The sequence below is a fragment of the Papaver somniferum genome, chromosome 1, assembly GCF_003573695.1.
Source record: "Papaver somniferum cultivar HN1 chromosome 1, ASM357369v1, whole genome shotgun sequence".
Classification (NCBI taxonomy): Eukaryota; Viridiplantae; Streptophyta; class Magnoliopsida; order Ranunculales; family Papaveraceae; genus Papaver; species Papaver somniferum.
In genome coordinates this window covers 204,820,711-204,840,454 of record NC_039358.1, presented here as the reverse complement: position 1 = coordinate 204,840,454, position 19,744 = coordinate 204,820,711, and the positions used below count along the sequence as shown (strand labels likewise).

Below are 19,744 nucleotides of genomic sequence, written 5' to 3'. Positions count from 1 at the left end.
TGCGAAGAGCACCTTTGCCTTTATCACCAGTCCTCGCAACATTGGCAGGTTCTTCTATTTTAGCAATAATCTTCACACACAGATAGAAATAAGAAATAGAAGCAACAATATGCTGTTTAAAATCATAAGATAATATTTCTTACCTCATCTGTGTATGAGCGAAGAGCTCACAATTTACTAGCCTTCCTAGTCCTATGATAGCTATCTTTCAGTTTCTGGATCTGTAGAATGTCGCAAGAGTCAGCGAACAAAAGAATAAAGACAAATAAAGAAATGTAAAGTGAGCAAAAATGGAAGAAACATACCTCTTTATCCTTCTCGGGCCAAGAAAATACCCAAGGTTAATAAGTAGCGAGATTCTCAGGAAGAACATTTGACCCAGCAATGTAAGGTCCTTTTAGCATTAAGGGAAAAACACACCATTTATCATCTTTAGATTGGAGAGGAGTTGTGTTCTTACCAGAATGCCAATCAATGTCTTGCATGAGTATTTTAGCTTCATCAATATTATCTTTCCTTTTCAAGCGAATACCCCAGCGAGTATTCTCTTTCTTCATGGAGATCAATTCATAATTTTCAAAGAAACTCGCTACTGTGTATTTTTCAGCAATTGTCTCCAAGTATGCGAATTTAGGATCCCTAAGTTCTTTGGAGTAAAGAGATGCTTTACCAGCACCACGGTTAGCGAATTCTAGCATCAGACGGATGCAATCCCCACTCAATTGGAAGATAGCTCGCGAAAATCCCGAGTGAGCGAGAATTTCATAGAACAGAGGAATATCTGGGTCATAAAGGGGAATGGGGAGACCTGCGAGAATTTGACCTAGTGAAATTATGATTGGTTGATCGTCACAATGTTGATCAGAGAAAAGTTTGATAAAAATAATTGACTTGGCACTTTCACCAGGAATGGTAGAAAGTGTGAAACCTTTCTCAGCAAGATCTTTTTGGACATCTTTTAAGTTTTTCTGATGTTTTGTGGCCACTTGGAGGCATATCAGAATATAGAGTATGGGAATGGATAAAAAGTAAGAAGATTGAAGAGGGAAGAATTACAGTAGCATAACTTACGGAAGAACAATAGAGTTGCAGAGATGAGAGAATAAAAAGAGAAGAGAAAGTAAAAAGAAAATGGAAAGAAGAGTATATATAAAGAAGATTTTTTTTTACTCGAAGAAATAAACACCATTAAGGCGAAAAGACGTGAGCGGTTGAAAAGCAGCGGTTACAGAAGACGTGTCAACAAATAAATGGAAGAAAGGATACGTGTGATAAATGCAGAATATGAAGAGATGGACAGTTGCGGCGTTTCTCACATCATTCTCTACTTCGCAGAGAAGATATGAGAAGAGGCAAGATGTAGGATCAGAATCTCGCAACAATAATGCCTCAACGAAATTATCAACAACACAACAGCGTCGCAGAACAATTTCAGAAATGACATAATAAAAGATGTCAGCTAAAATCATGAGAAAAATGTGACGGTTCTGCGAAAATAAGAGAGTTTGCGAGATTAACATTTGTAAGGTTGCGAGAATGTTGCAAGCCATAGCCGAAAATAAAGGACAGATTAGCTGTCATCCACTATGTACTTCCCTATAAATAGTCGTTCAGTTGTAAAAGAAAGGGAGAGATCTTTTTCGGATTGAGAAGCAAGTAAATAGGTGAGAGAAAATATAGAGCAGTGGTTATTCTTGATTCCTTTATCTTTTCTTGTAAGATTGTTCAAAGATTCATCAATAAAATTAAGATTGTTAATCTAAAATGAGTTGAATATTAATGAAATCTTGTGAGGGGTGTAGTGTAGGATTTCCTGCAACTACATCGAGAGTAATGCTAGGTGACCGAACTCCATATCAACAAAAAATCAAAAATCTAGTTCAACAATCGGTACATATGACAACATGTGTAATCCGATTCTAACTAGAAAACATACAGGAATTTCAAATATTAAGAACCGGTTTATGTGACACATATATAAAAACCTATTGAGAAATGAAATCTGAGAAAACAAATTCCAGAAATGGTAAACGAATCACGTAAATAAAAACCGATTGTATGAGAATAGATTTAAAAAAAAAATTATTACCTAGAATCGGTTTATGTTCATAGACTTATAAACCGATTCTGGTAATGTATTTTCATATTCTAATTTCAACCCAGAATCGGTCGATGCTAATCATCATTTAAACCGAACTACAACTTCAGAAGAGTTCGGTTACTTGTTCTTCATATAAAGCAACCGAACTGTTCAAAATCCAGTTCAAATCCGGATCATTTTGAAGATTAACAAATATTCTAGGAGAGGATGGGGATGAAGAATCAGATGAGTTTTCATCATTTGAATACTGAAACTTAGTGAATTGGAAACAAAATTTATTTTCCATGTTTTTCTCCTTCATCTTCTCTAACTCTACTCTCTCAATAATTCTAATCAACTAATAATAAACCCATCTTTTAATTTAATCTCACTAATTGTTTTTAACTAAATCATTCACTAATCATAACCTAAAATTAATTAAGAGGGTAAATTATGTATTAAATAAATAAGTAGATATGGGGTGACCTAGAATTACTTCTAATGCCTTTACCCAAAATAAAACCATGGTCCTCAAAAAAACCATGGTCCCCAAAAAATCATTCTTGGTTTTCGCTGAGCGAGCATTTGCTGATCAGTTCTCCCAAGCCCACTACTTCATCGCATTCAAGTTCATTATATCGCACCAAGCCCACTTGACAGAGTGATAACTTCATGCAATATACTTCTCGCACGAAATTAGCATCAACAAAGAATATCACAATAAAACTAAGTACCCCTTTTCTTGAACATTTATCTTTACTTAAAAACATTTTCAATCACACGATGTGTTTGTAAAAATGGTTTTCACAAACATTTTCAATCACATAAAATTTCAAAAATTATTGATACAATGCGATACAATTATACGAAATGCGATATAATTACGCAATTACACAGATCTAAGAAAAATCTCGCAAATATCAATTATTTATATTTCTCTTGAATATTTGCTTTGCTTCAAATGATATGGTATTTTACATGGAGAGTAGTAGGGGCAAAATAAGACCTCTTCAACAGGCTAGTAAGACCTTTATAAAGGCTATATAAGACCTCATTAGGATCATTTCCATGTGAGATATCTATCAAATGAGACGAAACAAGTCCTACAACGAAAATCAAAACAAACAAAACGATTTGAACTCGCATGAACATGAAACACGTTTGACATATGAAATGTTGAATACTAATTTGAATTCTTATTTACATTACAACACAACTTGAGGCAGAGTACAAGGGAGTAGTGGTTTCATATGCTTTGCAATCCTGCTCGCGCGATACTTCTTACTCTGCTACTTATACTTCGAGGATAGTACTTCGTATACTTCTAAGGATACTTCGCAATAAGATATTAAGCAAGATAGAGGCAGAAAATTTACCAAATGAATCCATACCATACAAAAGCTGAGGCAAGACGCAAATGAAGAATGACCCACCACCTCAAAGATTATGAAGCAATGGTCAAAGCTCGCAATCACTACTCAAGCACCACACATCTCTCGCAAGAAAAACATCAAAAAGAATTTTCTCTTGAGATCACTCTTCAAGCAATCTCAAGAGAAAAGAGATAAAATGTAGGAGCGAAATTTCGCACAAGGAAAAGAAAACGAAGAAGTAATCACACAACTATAAGAAAGAGGGCGAAAGAAAAGTCATGCGATGATAAGAAAGGACGCGAAAGTCAATTATGCAATAAGACAAACAGAGCCAGAAGATAGTAGTACAACATGTGAGTCTTGGTTGTCTTTTACTAGGATAACCATCTATATAAGGAGCTAGAAAACATTGTAAAGGGAATAAGCTAAGAGAAACCAATTTAGAGACTAGTAGAGAGACAGAGAATACACCAAATATCTCCTACTACTTCTTCTTTCATCCACCACCATCAATTAGATCTGTAAATCAAACACCAAAACCCATGGATGAATTCTCATTTAACCTCAATGTAATATCATACTCATAATTAATACCCGTGGATGTAGATCACATTGATCGAACCATGTAAAAATCCCTATGTCTCTTTACTTTTCTAGCACTTTTATCATCATTTGCATATTCAATAAGTTTAGATCTAGGAATTATTCACTCGATATCATAAGGGGTGTAGTTGTGGGATTTTCCGCAACTACAGCAAGTTCCCCAAACACATTAGGAATTGGGTGGAATTGAGAAGTCTTACTCACTCCAGTAAGTTCCAAATAATGCCCACGGGCATAGAAATGCTTACTCGCCTGGAGATATTAGATTCTTACGTGGTTAGGACTCAGAAGGATTATAAGGGGGCGTAGCAGGTCCAAACTCTCTTCGGGAATTAACTATAATATGTCTAGATAATGTGAGAGGTAAAATGGATGCTGAGAGAGCACAGTTAAGAGACAAGCACAACGTTCAAAAATTGTGTCTGAAATGGATACACAAAGAAGAAGAAGTTGCTAACAATTCTTTTATGGTGCCGGAAGGTGTGAAGCCACATCCTAATTTACAATTTCTGTCGCTACAATATTTCAGTGGTGCACAATTTCCTAAGCGGTTGGGTTCTTCTTATTCCCTTCCCAATTTGGTAAAATTATATTTCGAGGATTGCAAGAGTTGTTAGAAACTTTCAGCTCTGGGTATGCTCCCATGTCTTAGGGTACTTCACTTGTTACAAATGAGCTCAGTGAAATGTTTGGGTGAAGAATTTTATTACCAACAAGAAGGAGAAGAAAGCAGTATAACAACATTATTTCCTTCACTAATTCAATTGAGAATATATAAGATGAATGATTTAGAAGAATGGGTTGCTCCACCACCACCTTACAGTTCCTTCCCTGTACTTGAGAGTCTATTTGTCGGGAGGTGCACCAAACGGAAATCTGTACCAGAATTGAACATAATCATGTGCAAGAAGTTGAAGGACTCAATACTGTATAATCCGAAGAACCTCGCCTTTGAAAACCCGAGACCTAGTGATGATCTTGAAGATATGATTTTTGATGTTTTTGAAGAAATGAATAGTGGTGATTTTGAAAAAACGATTCATGAGGTCCCTTTTCTCTCTGTCTGTATGATCAGTTTCAGGGAGGTGCTTACTGTTGGACCAATCTGCGGAATCTCGCGTTGTCCTATATGAGATGAGAGTCACTTCTTCACTTTTACAGCTACATATGGGTGGTTACGAGTGCCGCCAACGTAATTGGGATGACAGAGCCACACCCCCAGTGATTCCCATATAGATAGGCGAACAGTCTTGCTTCTGTTATGCTTTGCTGTGCCGGTTGGCCTTAATTTGCAGGTGTTCTTTGGAATTGACCATGTTTGCGAACACCTTTGTAATCCTTCTCTTCATTCATGATTTTGTTTATGGAAAATGAGTCACTGAACGATTAAACATGAGTTACCTATGAAATTTTACAGCACATTTTGTGCATACTCTACCATGGCCCATACCGCTCAACCATGTCTTTCAGTGCCATTCGAATGATCGTGTTTTTTTTCTTCTTTTGGTCGGTAAAGAATTTGATGCTGGCGAGTTTCGAACTCAGCCCACTGGTATCATCACACAATAATTTTATCACTGTGACACCGGCCTACTCCTAGGTGATTAGAGTACCACTGTTTGCCAGAAATCATGCATGGGCATGTGCACCCCGTCAAGACGGCGAACAAAAGCGGTGTTTTAGAAGAATTCTGCTTTAGGCAATCGTAATATATTTGGAAACTGAAACTGGAATTGCATCTATGCTTGCTTTAGATTTCCAGACAAACTTCCAATAAATTGTCCCCTTGCAGAAAACGATCCGATCCAAACTCGACCTTGACCGAACGTATTGACTTTGACCTTCTTTAAATAAATCGAATCGTATAATATACTTATCTCTTTCACTCATATCACCCCCCTTACCTTTCTCTTCTTCTCAGTTTTATTCATCAGTTTTAGGGTTTCTCTCTTTCTTCCTCCACCACCGCTGCGCCGCTCCTCCTTCTGCTCAGAGGTTGTTCTTCAGCCTCTCCAGCAACAACAGCAACCAATCATGGCGAATCATGATCTGACATCAAGAATAGCTCTAAACTTAGATCGACATCTTGTTCTTCCACTCCTTGAATTTCTCCAGGAGAAACAAATCCATCCCGATGTTCAAATCCTCAAAGCTAAAGACGCACTTCTCAGCCAGACCAATATGGTTGATTATGCTATGGATATCTACAAGTCTCTTCATCAAACTGATGATGTTCCTCAAGGTATAAGAATAACAATTAATTTTTTTTTTCTATCTCTATTCAGATGTAATGAAATTAGGGTTTTTGAATTTTAGGTTTTGTTTGATATAATTGGGGATTTTGTGGTTGTTATGTGTTGTAGAAATGATTAATAGACGTGCTGAAGTGGTTAGGAGATTGAAATTGCTTGAAGATGCAGCTGAATCGATTATTACTTTCCTTCAAAGCCCGAATATGATTAACGAACCACGCCCTGATAAGCAGTATGTTCTTCAGCTGCTGCAGGGATACCAGGTAAACCCCTAGATTCATGAATTTATTTTTGGAAAGATGGAATAATTTTTAGGTTTTGCTGACGGACGCTAATTTTTGATGTTTTTTTTGTTTTGAATGAGTAGATTGGTGCTGAGCAAATTGAGGCATTGTATCAGTATGCCAAATTTCAATTTGAATGTGGGAATTACTCGGGTGCAGCTGATTATTTGCATCAGTACAGAGCAATTTGTACTAATCCTGATAGAATTTTGAATGCATGTTGGGGAAAGCTTGCATCTGAGATATTGATGCAGAATTGGGATGAGGCTCTTGATGAGCTTAATCGGTTGAGAGAGATTATTGAATCAAAGGTTCGTGCTGAATTGTTATGTGTTTTTGAGTCTATTGGTTTCGTCTTCTATGTTTTTATGAATACTAATTGGTGTTTTTGGTGTAGAATTTCAAGAACCCATTGACTTTACTCCAGAATAGAATCTGGTTGATGCATTGGAGTCTCTTCATCTTTTTCAACCACGAGAATGGAAGAAATGGCATCATTGATCTATTTCTCAATGACAGGTATAACCCTGAAGTACACTCTCGTGATGCTTAGTAAAATTTATTTCACCCCTTTGTAGTTTTCTCATTGATTTTTCTTGGAATCCTATATCCGGGTTCTTACTTATCTGACCAGCACACATAAGTTGAAGAAGTGGACCACTGAAAATTTTCAAACCTCTGCTGGTTTTCTGAGCTTTAATTTCAGTTTCTCCTCATTGCTTAGCCTGCATTCTCTGTATATTAAGTACGTATTTTGCTTCAGGTACATGAATGCGCTCCAAACAAATGCACCCCATCTTTTACGTTATTTGGCAACTGCATTGATTGTCAACAAAAAGAGAAGACCTCAACTCAAAGAGTTGATCAAAGTCATCCAGCAAGAGCAATCTGCATACAAGGATCCCATCACTGAGTTCTTGTACTGTTTGTATGTCAACTATGACTTCGATGGTGCACAACAGAAGCTCCGTGAATGTGAGAATGTAAGTGTTGTTTTCTCAAGGTCTTTGCATTACATCCTTTTTTGGTGACGTTACGTCCATTTTGTTTATCCCATTTTGCTACTAATAAACCTGAAATGTTGACAACGATCAATGCCACATCTTTTGTTATCTAGTATTATCTTATCCGTATCTCAGCCGTGTCTGCCTATACATTATAGAGTTATTCGATGGTTTGCAACTCCAAATTTCATCATATTTGGAGTTTTGAATATTAATTTGATCCCTTGTGTTACTGTCCAAGTTACTACTTGTGTTGAGGGGGACTTTATTTTGCTTTCCTAATTTACTACTAAGCAGTATTCAGCAGGGCGGAAGTGTATATAAATCATCAGTGGCTTGGATTCTGGGTCTCTGTCAGAGAGTTTATCAATTGGATGGTTCTGATGTTAATATGTTCCTCTTCTGCTTCATTTATAAACATTCTGCATTCTGTTGTTTATCTGCTGGAGTTACAATCATTTGCGAGTCTTGGAGTTTTGGTATTATTGGTGCATTGCAAGTGTAGTTGCGATCTTTTCGTACTATGTTATCTTCTCTGTACTTCTGCCATAAATAGTTCTCTGCACATCATGGTGGCCAGGTGTTCATTAATGAAACTAATACCTGAGAGACAACTTTTTAGTAAATTACTTCTGGTCTGGTGGTTTACACGTTGAGTGCCATCAGTTCTTTCTCCATGCTAGTTCGTGTTCTGAATCATTAGTTTGTTGTTGCTGAAGATTTCTGTTGGAACTTGTCATATAGGTGATTTTGAATGATCCATTCCTTGGCAAGCGAGCTGAAGAAGGAAACTTTAGCACTGTTCCCTTGAGGGATGAATTTCTTGAAAATGCCCGTCTCTTCATCTTTGAGGCGTACTGCAGAATCCACCAGCGCATTGATATTGCGTGAGTATCTTTCTTTCGGATAAGTTGAATGTCGTTTCTGCACTTTTAATATGTTATACTAGGCATTCGCTTAGTGGTGTTATCCAATTTTTAAATGTTGTTTTGGTGGTGTTTTCCTGTGAATGAGTTGGCATAATTATGCTCCATGAATTTGTTAACAGAACTCTTGCCGAGAAGTTGAATATGAATTTTGACGAGGCAGAGAGATGGATAGTGAATCTTGTTCAGAATGCAAAGCTTGATGCTAAGATCGATTCTAAGCTAGGAACTGTTGTAATGGAGCCCACTTCTCTCAATGTGTAAGTATGTTCCCCATGGAAATAATTTAGAATTACTGGTGGTAAAAAACCCGGGGATATCTACAATTTGATTTTTTGTATCTAATTTCGTTTTCTGTTCCCCATGGAAATAATTTAGAATTACTGGTGGTAAAAAACCCGGGGATATCTACAATTTGATTTTTTGTATCTAATTTCGTTTTCTGTTTCTTATATACAGGTATGAGCAGATCATTGAGAATACCAAATCACTTTCTCTGCGTACCTACAAATACGTAAATCTTGTTTTAGAATCAGCAGCACCACCGGTAACGGCTGCTCGTTAGAGAAGAGGTAGTAGTGTTGGGGCTCTCGAAGTTTACTTTTGGGGAAGGAAGAAAATTTGGTCTCGGTGTTTTGTTTTTGTTTACTTGTTTCAGTTTCATCTAAAGCATAGAAAAACCAAGAGTTGCAGGAGAACTTGTAATTTTAATATACTTGTTTTTTAGGGTTCTTTGAAGATAAAACACTGTTCTTGTTGATTTATCTAACATTAAATTATGAAATTATTACATTTAATTCGGATAGTAATACTTTTTGTTATTTTCCTCAAGAGAGATGGACATTCTTCATTGATTGCAACGCTTTTACAACAAAATCCATTTCCGTCCGTTCTTTAGGAGACTCGATAGAGCATGTAACACCAAGTTTGATAATCTCTGTCAAAGCCTCGCTTAATTTGGCCATTCTCTCACCATTTCTTATAACCTTTTCGTAACTAGCGTCATTCCTTAATATAGGAATAAGTGTTTACTAAACTGTGGAGGCTAAGAGCAACTGCAGTCGTATGACTATACCCAAAGATCAAAGATCAAAAAACGGGACCAAATTTGAGTTTACTCTGTACTGTGACGCTACGGGATGAAGACCAAATTTGATCGAGCGGATAATTTAGTTATGTTTGAAGACGGGTGGATAATTCAGTTACGTTTGATTTGTGGGCGGAGATTTAAATTACGTTTGAGACAGGCGTAGGTTAAATTAACGCCTGACGACGGGCGTAAATATAAATTACGTTTCACGTGGGACGGGTTTTTAAATTACGCCGTTTGTCAGGCGGATGATCATCTCACCGTGCCAACGCACGTAAAATAAAATTACGCCTGGCGATAACACGTTTCTTTAGCACGTATACATACACACGGGCGGAAGCATTCTAGTACGCCTGAATGGGGCGGAAGGACCATTGTACGCCTGCTAATGAGGCGTAAATTTTTTTTACGCCTATGTGGGACGTAAACGTAATTTAGATACGTATGATAAGACTAAAGATCAAATAGGCGTGATTTTAATGTCCGTTTCCATGATCATCTCAGCTGGGTGAAATATTTCCTCTCTAATGCGTCAATATGGTTGTGGCTAACTCTTTCCTATAATGTGTTCCACCCATTTTCCTCCATGTATAACTAAACGTTTGCATAGAACATTTGGTTCTTTCCCTGATATTATTTTTTTCTTGCCGAATACAAACGAATGATATGAAAATGTGAAAGGAATTCATCTGGTATATATAGGTATAAAATAAACCCGTTATTAACATTCAATTTCAAACGTTCGAAAGATATAAATATCTTACCAACGGTCAAAAATCTGCTACGCAATCTCCAACGCCAACGTTCGAAAAATTTATCATTCTAACGTTCGAAAATTTTCATTTCATGTTTCATAATTTTGCTGATAAGGCGTAAAAAAAAAGTCCGTTTGAGAGGGGCGGAATTTTGGTGTCCGCCCCAGAGAGGCGGAATTTTTGTGTCCGCCTGGCAACGCGCGGAATTCTTCTGTCCGTCTCATCAGGCGTAAATTTATGTTACGCCCGCAACAAACGTAAATTTAAATTCCGCCCCACCAACATACGTAAATTTGGTTTACGCCCGTTAACAAGCGTACTTTAAATTTACGCCCAGCATCAAGTGAACTTTAAATTTACGCCCGACTATATTAGAATTTGGGATTTGGTCGCGACCATATTTGGTCTGGAATTTGATCTTTGGTCCAAATTTGATCTTTACTCCGTCCCACTGTGTTAGGATCTCATCCCATAAATTTGGTTATACTCGCCCACTGTGGATGCTCTAAGGCCATCTCTGAACATGTCGGTAGTAGGTCTCTTCTGTAAACAACTCTAACAACATGATCCCGAAGCTATAAAAGTCGCCATTTGTAGACACAGCTCTACCCATTCCATACTCTGGATTTAAACAAAAAGAAATACAAATAACTACCTTGTAGAAAATTTATTCCAGATTCGACTCCACGAAGAAACTTGGCCGTTCCAAAATCGCCAAGATGGCCGTGCATGTCCTCATCAAGTAAAACGTTGCTTGGCTTTAGATCACAATGTGCTATTGGTGTCTGGCATTGGCGATGAAGATAATCTGACGCAGATGCAACATCTATGGCAATATTTAATCTCTCAATAAACTTTAAAGGCCTCTTTGTTGACCTCTGATGTCGCCCATTATTTGCCGTTGGGTGCAACCAGTTCTCAAGACTCCCATTAGACATGAATTCGTAAACCAGAGCTTTGAATTCATTTCCCTTAAAATCAACACTAGAGCATGCAGTCAAGATCTTCATAACATGGCGATGTCTAATGCATGTTAACGCTTCACATTCTGCCTTGAAACATTTTAAAGCTCCACGAGTTTGAAGATCTAGTACCTTCACTGCAACAACTGTTGTTATCTGCTGGCTCAGCATTAAAATTCCTATGTAAACAGAACTATAACCACCTACTCCAATTAAATTCTTTGCGGAGAATCCATCCGTTGCTCCAAGAAGTTCTTTGTACGAGACTTTGTGAAACATATCACTAAATGGAGATTCATCAGAAGAAGGTTTGTACGAGATATTTTGAAGCATATCACTCGCTGGAATTTCAGATAAAGAAGGTTTGGGCGAGATGTTTTGAAGTATATCACTAACTGGAGATTCAGATGAAGAAGGTTTGTTTCTCGCTGAACAGGTGAACTGATTACAAAGGGATTCCTTCTTAATCAAAAACTTTAGGTATGGATTCCTCAGACAGACAATATCGAGAGGCACTGAACGGAAAAAAACCCTCTTTGCTTTCCCACAGAAAAAAATACAAAAAATAACCCGTTCTTCCCCTTCTCCCCCATCTTCCTTAAGACTTCTTCAAATTTTTTTTTGATTTTGTCTATGTTCTTGAATCGAGAATAGCAACTCACAAACCAGCGATGAAGGTTTGAATAAATCGCTCTCAAAGCGAAGAGAAACTCTCCCCAAATGGCGAAGAAAAATCGCTCCAAATAGTGAAGATATATGTCAAATGACATCAAAAACAAAAGAAAACTACTTTTATTCGATTAAAACTTAAAGAAGAAAAGAAATCTTGCTCAGATCTGGTCCAAAAAGGACAAATCTGAGCAAAAAATTAATGGAGGCTAAGGGTTTTTTTTTTGAGAGAAGAGGAAAGGAGAAGAGAGAGAAATAGGAGGAAAGAGACTTGTTATTCTCCAAAAAGGACCACATCAAGCTTCATCTGATTTATGATTTATCCAAAACTTTTCTACAAACAGTTTTAAATATTTCAGAAGATGATCTAACTTCAGCCAGGTGGTATGAGATACATAGCATTATAGACAGACAGAGACTTGACTATATCAGAGTCGAGAAATACTAGGAAAACAAACAAAAACATTATGAGGTTCTCGACATGGATGTAACCGCAGGAAATCCCACGGTACAGCCAAATGATAGTCTCTAACAATTATTCAAGCTTAATTAACACGACTCACAATTTTATTATGAAGATGATGATATTAGTGAATAAGATTCACCCAAACCCTTACTTAGAACACACAACTTTCTCTCCAAGATAATACTTAGATTAGAAAATAACTCAACCCTTTTTACACCGCTTTCTTAGCCATTATATAGCATTTACATAATGGATGACAAGTAATTTGCATAAATGGTTTACAAATAACAAAGCCTTCAAGTTATGGTTTTGGCAAAGAGCTGAAATCCCCAAGACCCCAAAGTTTTGCTCCCACTGCAAAATTGTGGGACACTTAGTTTCTGAATGTAGATCACAAAGATTGGTTATGACAAACAAGAGTGAAGATGTGGCCATTCCTATTGGAGTTACCAAGACAAAGAGAAGGAGGTCAAAGAAGAACAGAGAAACTCTTACCGTGGAAGAGATTCAAGAAGCTTCTAAAGTGGTTATTGAGATGAAAACGGGTTGTTGTTCAAATCCGGCAGATTCAAGCTCCTCTTTATTTCCCCCTTTGGTTCCTATCCGAGTCGAAACACAAAACAAATTTCAAGGTCTTGGAGAAGAAAAGGAGGTTGTCATTTCTCAAGTAGATGCATGTATTTCCGAGAATAGGAAGATGGTTAAAGAAATAATTTGTCAAATGGTGGTGGAAGGCGCAAGCACCTCATCTATTGACCCCTCTATTCCCCCGTCTTTGAAACCTATATTAAGTTCCATGGACTCGAAGAAGAAAAAGAAGAAGAGAAGGAGGCTACTTCAAGGGTAAGCATCACGAATCCATCATTGTACGAGCCATTACAGGGACATGTAAGAAATTTAATTCAAAATCCAAACTTACAGATATGTTCCCAAATGGTACTATTTCAAGTCTAAAGAAGAAAAAGCTTCATAAACCTAAAGTTGATAACAAAGCCTCGGCAGATGAATTCGTGCAGTTTGGTTCTTCATGGGGATTAGACTTTTTCTCTCTAAAAACTCCAAAAACTAGTCGTTAAAAAATGTTTAACAATCTCACAAAAATTCACGATAATTTAACTGTAGAGGATATTGACGAGTCAACTAATTGATAGTAGACCGCAATCTTCATTGTCGTTTGCAATTTGTTTTTTGTTTGTTAAATCTCACAAAAAGCATCTTCTTTTTGTTCCTACTTTTTGTGTTCTTACTTTAGATTTATTGTTGTTATGTTGCTTTTTCTGTGGGCGTTACGCTCTTCTTCAGCTGTATCTTCCCCACACGGATTGTGTGCCGTTTAATCTATCCTATTTGATCGATAAAAAAAACTAACAAAGCATTGAATCTCGTCTACCTTTAGCCTCTCACGGCTATTTGGTGTTCTTAAATCATCTCATGAAGCAAAGAGATATTTTTGGACAACGTGAAAAAGGTGACACAGAAGATCAATATGAAACTAAGTATTATGGGGTAATTTGCATTACCTCCCCTGGTAAGGTCGCTAATTTAAGTTACCTTCCCTACAAAGATTAAATTAGTAAAACCTGCTTTAGTTACATTTCCGTCAAAATTCAGTTAGCTGGGTCACCAGTTTTGTCCACGTGGACCAAAATATACTCGTGGAACTCACTACCCTAAATACCTTCATCTACTTAATCTCCGTCTTCTTCTTCCTTTTTTCTGAACTGAAAATAAAATAAAATAAGTCCCCAAACCGTTTGCAGCAGCCACGAATGGTCGATCAGGAGTTTGGTAAGGGTTTGATGCCGAGAAGAGATGGTAAACCAATTGGTGTTGTTGCTTCTTTTGATACAATTGTTGAAATTGACAAAGAGAAATCAGATCCAAAAACTGATAAGAATTCAGATCTTCTGCCATTGACGGGAATTGTAGCTGAGATAAGACCTTTTCATCTTTGATTTGAGAGGGGTATCAGATGATTAAATGTTTTTGTGGAGAATCACAAGTTGGGTTTGTCAATTTGCAATTAATGGATGAACTGAAACTGCAAAGACTTTGAAAATTGTTGTTGTTGCCTAGATTCTTGACTTGGTGGTATGAATCAAGTTAGGGTTTAGCTGCAACATACGGAGAATTGGATGGTGGTTGAATTTGTGTTGATTTGAGGTCGTACTGCGCAACTTCAAAATCAAAACAATGTTACTTCATACGGAGAATAAAGTGAATGAGATCCTTAATTGGTGAAGAACCCGATGAGCGGAGTTTTGAAGTTGCAATTAAGAAAATTAAGATCCTTGATTAAATATAGTGCAACTCGTGCCTGCTGTCCTTGAAGAAAGATCAAATTGAACATGTCATTTGCAAAATAAATTAAAAGGTTAAGCTTTTTTCTACTTTTCAAAATTTGATATTAATCAATCGGATTAGGTTGTTCTAGAGAGAAAAATTTGTGAAAGAAATCCCACAAAAGCTAGGGTTGCTTTTGAAAAAATCTCAATTTTCTTCTTCAGTTTTCAACCATTTTTGAATCCGAGTATAAATTTGTATCGCAGAAATCCTATATTGCAAACTCATTTGGAGTTTTGAAAAAGCAATACACTTCATAGCACCGACCGTACTTGATGTTCCTCATCCTCTGGCGGAGTAGGTAGCGAAGAAGATGAGGGTGATGTTCTAAGAGAAGATGAATGCATTTTTGGTTGGGAAGTTCCACGCCTATGTTTTGAGCTACATGTACAAAGCTTGTGTCCACGTGTACAAAGCTGATGTCCACTTTTACAAAGATGGTGACTCAGCTAACTGGTCTTTAATGGAATATGTAATGAAAGGAGGTTTTGCTAATTTAATCTCTGTAGGGGAGGTAATTCAAATTAGCAATCTTACCAGAGGAGATAATGTAAATCACCCCATATATATATATACACACACGACAACACATGTCCAGTGGCCCACAGTACAAAAATAAAAATAAAAATGGATTTCTTTTATAATTAGTAAAAAATATGCATGAGAATTCAGAGAATGCATAAGCGAATTAGAGGAAGTAATATCCAAGGGACTTTTGATTCTTCCGCACTTTCCCCTTATCAACATTATCTTCTGCTTCTGTATCAACCTTATTATCCATGTTAACACAGATCACTATCACAATCAACACCACTGGAAATCACCCAGCTGCTGCTTGGAAATTGGACCCAGTTGGTGTTTCCTCTTGTACGCTGTCTGTCCTCTATTATTTTGACTCTTATGTTTTTTCAGAGTCAATAGATTTTATATCGATCCCACACTCCGACATAATGTGAGTCACACTTGGAGTCCGATGGTAAATGGAAATGGTAATACTGTTTTCTTCATTCTCAAGAGAGATACACATTCTTTATTGATTGCAATTCTTTTACGACAAGTTCCATTTCCATCCGTTCTTTTGGAGACTCAATAGAACATGTAACACCAAGTTCGAATATCTCTGTTAAAGCCTTGCAGAACTTAGCCTTTCTCTCACCATTTTGGAGAAGAACAAGTGTATTATCAACGATCTGTATAACTCTATCAGTACTAAGAGCCGTTTTTGCAAAACTATGAAGGCTGAGGCCATCTTTGAACATGTTGGCTGTAGGTCTCTTTCCTGTAAACAACTCTAACAACATGACCCCGAAGCTATAATAGTCGCCAATTGTAGAGACTGCTGTACCCATTCCGCACTCTGGATATTAATAAAAAGAGATTAAGATATTTTTTATATTAATTACAATTGATTTTGTGCAAAGCCTGCCACGGTGAAACAAGAATTTATACCTGGAGCAACATACCCAATCGATCCCCTAATCCGGAATGAGGAACTGCAATCAACATTGACAACAACTCCGCGAAGAAACTTAGCTGATCCAAAATCTCCAAGATGGCCGTTCATGTCCTCGTCAAGTAATACGTTTCTTGGCTTTAGATCACAATGAGCTATTGGTGTCTGGCATTGTCGATGAAGATAATCTAATGCAGATGCAACATCAATAGCTATGTTTATTCTCTCGATAAATTTCAGTGGCCTCTTTGTTGACCTCCAATGTTGTCTGTTATTGGCTGTTGGGTGCAACCAGTCCTCAAGACTCCCGTTAGGCATGTATTCGTAAACCAGAGCTTTGAACTCATTTCCCTTAAAATCGACACTAGAGCAAGAAGTCAATATCTTCATAATATTGCGATGTCGAATGCATCTTGACGCTTCACATTCTGCCTTGAAGCTTTTAGAAGCTCCACGCCTTTGAAGATCTAGTACTTTCACTGCAACAGCTGCTGTTATCTCCTGGCTGAGCCGTAAAATTCCTACGTAAACAGAACCATAACCACCAACTCCAACTAGATTTTTTGCAGAGAATCCATTTGTTGCTTTAAGAAGCTCTTTGTATGACACTTTGAGAAACATATCAGAATTGGAAGAAGAAGGTTTGTACGAGACTTTTTGAAGCATATCACTAAATGGAGGAGATTCAGAAGAAGAAGGTCTGATTCTCGCTCTTCTTCTTCTCCACATAAGGAATACGGCAAAGAAACCCAAGATAATAGTAACACAAAAAACAACTCCACAAAATATTAAGAGCAGTTTTATGCGAGAAAGAGGTTCGCTTGATTCCTTAGGGGGAGTTTCCGGGCAAATATGTAACCTTAGTAAAGGAGTTCCTCCGCATAGATTATTGTTTCCAGCACATGAAAATGCACTTGCGTTCTTGAAAATCCCTTCTATTGGTACTTCACCTTCAAAATTATTCCAAGACAAATCCAGTTTCTGTAGAGAATGAAATGACTCAAGATACTCTGGAATTGGACCAGACAAGCTATTATATCCAAGAACTAACTCTTCAATTCCCTTCAAATTCTTCAAGGACGGAGGAATTACCCCTTCAAGATTGTTGTTATTTAAGTATAGAAACAGAAGCCGGGATAAACGACCAATTTCTTGGGGAATTTCACCGTAGAAGCCACTAAAATCCAAGCGTAGAGCTATTAAGAACGTAAGATTTCCTATATCTGAAGGTATTTTCGCTGGGCCACTCAAAACCGATTCCGAATGACTAAGATCCAAAACGGTAACCCTTCTTGGATGCTCACGATTACATGAAACTCCTATCCAACTACAATGATCGGGATCATTCCACAAGCCTTGTGCTACTTTTATGCCATACATAAGCCTACTTTTGAACTCAAGTAAAGCTAAACGGTCAGTTTGGTTTCCATATGTGAAGTGAGACTGAAATGCTGCAGGTGAGAAATTCATGGAGAATGAAACAAGGGTGATACAGATGATCAACGGGAAACTCATCTTAATAAAATATTTTTTGATGAGAAGGTTTGATTAACGCAGTGGATAATAAAAGACTTGGTTGGAAATACAAATCAGTCGTAGCAAAGTCAAAGACTCCACCAAATCAGAGTCAACATAAAGGAAAAACTTGGAGAAAAATGACAACAGAAGCAAAGATTGATCATAACTTTAATGGGACAATCACCAGCCCAGTTGAGCAAAGTGCAGGGCTAGGTGTGGTTAAAAGTTAAGAGTAGTTGAGAGATTGAAATCACTTGGGAGTTTATAAACTGATCGACCGACACTCAAAATTTCTAAAATTTGTAACTCGCTAGTCCCTCCCATGACTTGGCAATCATTTTGGTGGGGATGCGGATTGTTCAGAGGAAAAAGAAAACTCCATTAATTCTATTTACAGTTTTATAAAATCGAAAATGATGGGTACATTCAATTCCTTTCCAGAATGGTTCCATGCATGAACTTAGTACTCCGCTTGGCTCGTACAATATCTTTTGCTTGAATGCAAGTAAAGCTAACCGATCAATAGGGCTGGTTATGGATAACCGATATCCGGGATCCGTTTTTGATTATTCGAAATCCTATAGGATTTTATCCATTATATCGGATACCGTATATCCGAATCTGATAAATTGTCGGATATGTCCTCTTAACCTATCGGAATCGGATTGGGCTCTATCCGATTGGTTAATATCCGATATCCGATAGGGTAGGGGCGTATTAGTAATTTTCACATACCTATTAATCGAGGAGTCGAGAGAAGAGAAGACATTTCTGATTCAATTCTTTTTTCTTCTCTTCTCAGTCTCAGTCTCGCTCCCCCCTCTCGATTAATCACTCAGTTCTCACTTCTCCAGTAATTAATCTCTTAATCAGGTATTGATTCGCTCCCCCCTCTATGTTGTTAATGATTTTTGTTCGATTTCTATGTTCAATTCTTATGAAATTAGGGTTTATGTGTTGCAATAAAAAATTAGGTCTACGGATGAAAGATTTGAGATGGAATATGAGGTCGAAGAATAACTTACTATTGATAGTTAGGGGTTTAATTTTTCTATATCATCTCGATCTAAATCCCTCCCTCTTCTAGGGTTTACACAACTTCAATTGATTTTCTAGAAAAGTTCTTTCTGATTCATGTTTGAATATAAGCCATTGAAGTGATTGAATGATTTCTTGGTCATATTGTTGTTTCTGTTCAGCTAATCTTTTAGATTGATTCGCTTCGATTTGTATTGATCTCTTTTCAGATTGTAACCTCAGTATCATATCCATTACTTCATTTGCTTATTGCAGGATCCCAAGAAAGGTGTTAAAACTCCAGTAGCAGCAAAGAAGAAGAATGTAAGTTGTAATCTTCAAGTGTTATTATTTTGATTAAAAAAATGTTGTGAAGTTTATCCACATGTTGTATTCTCATGTCTCTTAAAGATTCTCAATTCATGGATGGCTTTATGGATGTGTGATTTGCAGTTCAATTTGTTTGTATTGAACCTTCAACATGTAATAAGAACCATAGGTGTCTTGGTTATGCTATGAGTTGTTGATGTTAAGTACAAAAAAAGTGACAGTAGTCACAGTACCCATAGTTTCTTTGCTTTAGCCTTTAGCTTTGTGTAATTTAAAAAATAATTAGGGATATGTGTTAGAATGTGTATATTATAGTTTTATTTCAGTATTTCAAATCTTGTTATGTCACTACAGCTAAGTGAATAGGAGCTTATAACACTTACATCATCAAGCAATGCTGCCTTGTGGCTTTCAGATTTTTATGTATATGTTATTCTGAAATTTGGGATTATGAATCAATTTCCAACCCAAGCCAACCCCATATGTCAGTCATTGGGTCTTCAAGACAAGGAAGCAATAGGGTAATATACTAATATGAGTTTGTAAAGCTGTAACTTTTAAATGCAATGTCTATGACTATCATGTGAAAAATCATTGTGTTATTTATTGTTTAGTATGA

General features: G+C 37.0%; 2 protein-coding genes and 1 pseudogene across 2 annotated transcripts; 1 reads left to right on the top strand and 2 right to left on the bottom strand.

Moving 5' to 3' along the window:
• Window positions 1-5,945: 5,945 nt before the first annotated feature.
• On the top strand, window positions 5,946-9,353 carry LOC113313125 (eukaryotic translation initiation factor 3 subunit E-like). Its single transcript, XM_026561850.1, has 8 exons — window positions 5,946-6,298; window positions 6,420-6,571; window positions 6,676-6,903; window positions 6,990-7,111; window positions 7,356-7,575; window positions 8,341-8,483; window positions 8,645-8,782; window positions 8,982-9,353. Exons 1-8 carry the CDS (start codon window positions 6,091-6,093, stop codon window positions 9,085-9,087), a joined length of 1,317 nt encoding a protein of 438 aa, XP_026417635.1. The 5' UTR covers window positions 5,946-6,090; the 3' UTR covers window positions 9,088-9,353.
• A 1,519-nt stretch (window positions 9,354-10,872) lies between these two features.
• On the bottom strand, window positions 10,873-11,958 carry LOC113358763 (annotated as a pseudogene).
• Window positions 11,959-15,372: 3,414 nt separating this feature from the next.
• Window positions 15,373-17,775, bottom strand: LOC113358755 (putative receptor-like protein kinase At3g47110). The gene is made up of 2 exons (XM_026602422.1): window positions 16,257-17,775; window positions 15,373-16,164 (listed from the first exon to the last, which is right to left on the bottom strand). The coding sequence occupies exons 1-2, from the start codon at window positions 17,773-17,775 to the stop codon at window positions 15,818-15,820; spliced, it is 1,866 nt and encodes a 621-aa protein (XP_026458207.1). The 3' UTR covers window positions 15,373-15,817.
• Between the last annotated feature and the right edge of the window lie 1,969 nt (window positions 17,776-19,744).

Coding starts and splice junctions, on each gene's coding strand:
- LOC113313125 (XM_026561850.1), top strand. CDS start 6,091: ATGGCGAATCATGATCTGACATCAAGAATAGCTCTAAACTTAGATCGA. Junction 7,112..7,355: donor GATCTATTTCTCAATGACAG/GTATAACCCTGA, acceptor ATTTTGCTTCAG/GTACATGAATGCGCTCCAAA. Junction 7,576..8,340: donor AGCTCCGTGAATGTGAGAAT/GTAAGTGTTGTT, acceptor CTTGTCATATAG/GTGATTTTGAATGATCCATT.
- LOC113358755 (XM_026602422.1), bottom strand. CDS start 17,775: ATGAGTTTCCCGTTGATCATCTGTATCACCCTTGTTTCATTCTCCATG. Junction 16,165..16,256: donor GATTGGGTATGTTGCTCCAG/GTATAAATTCTT, acceptor ATTAATATCCAG/AGTGCGGAATGGGTACAGCA.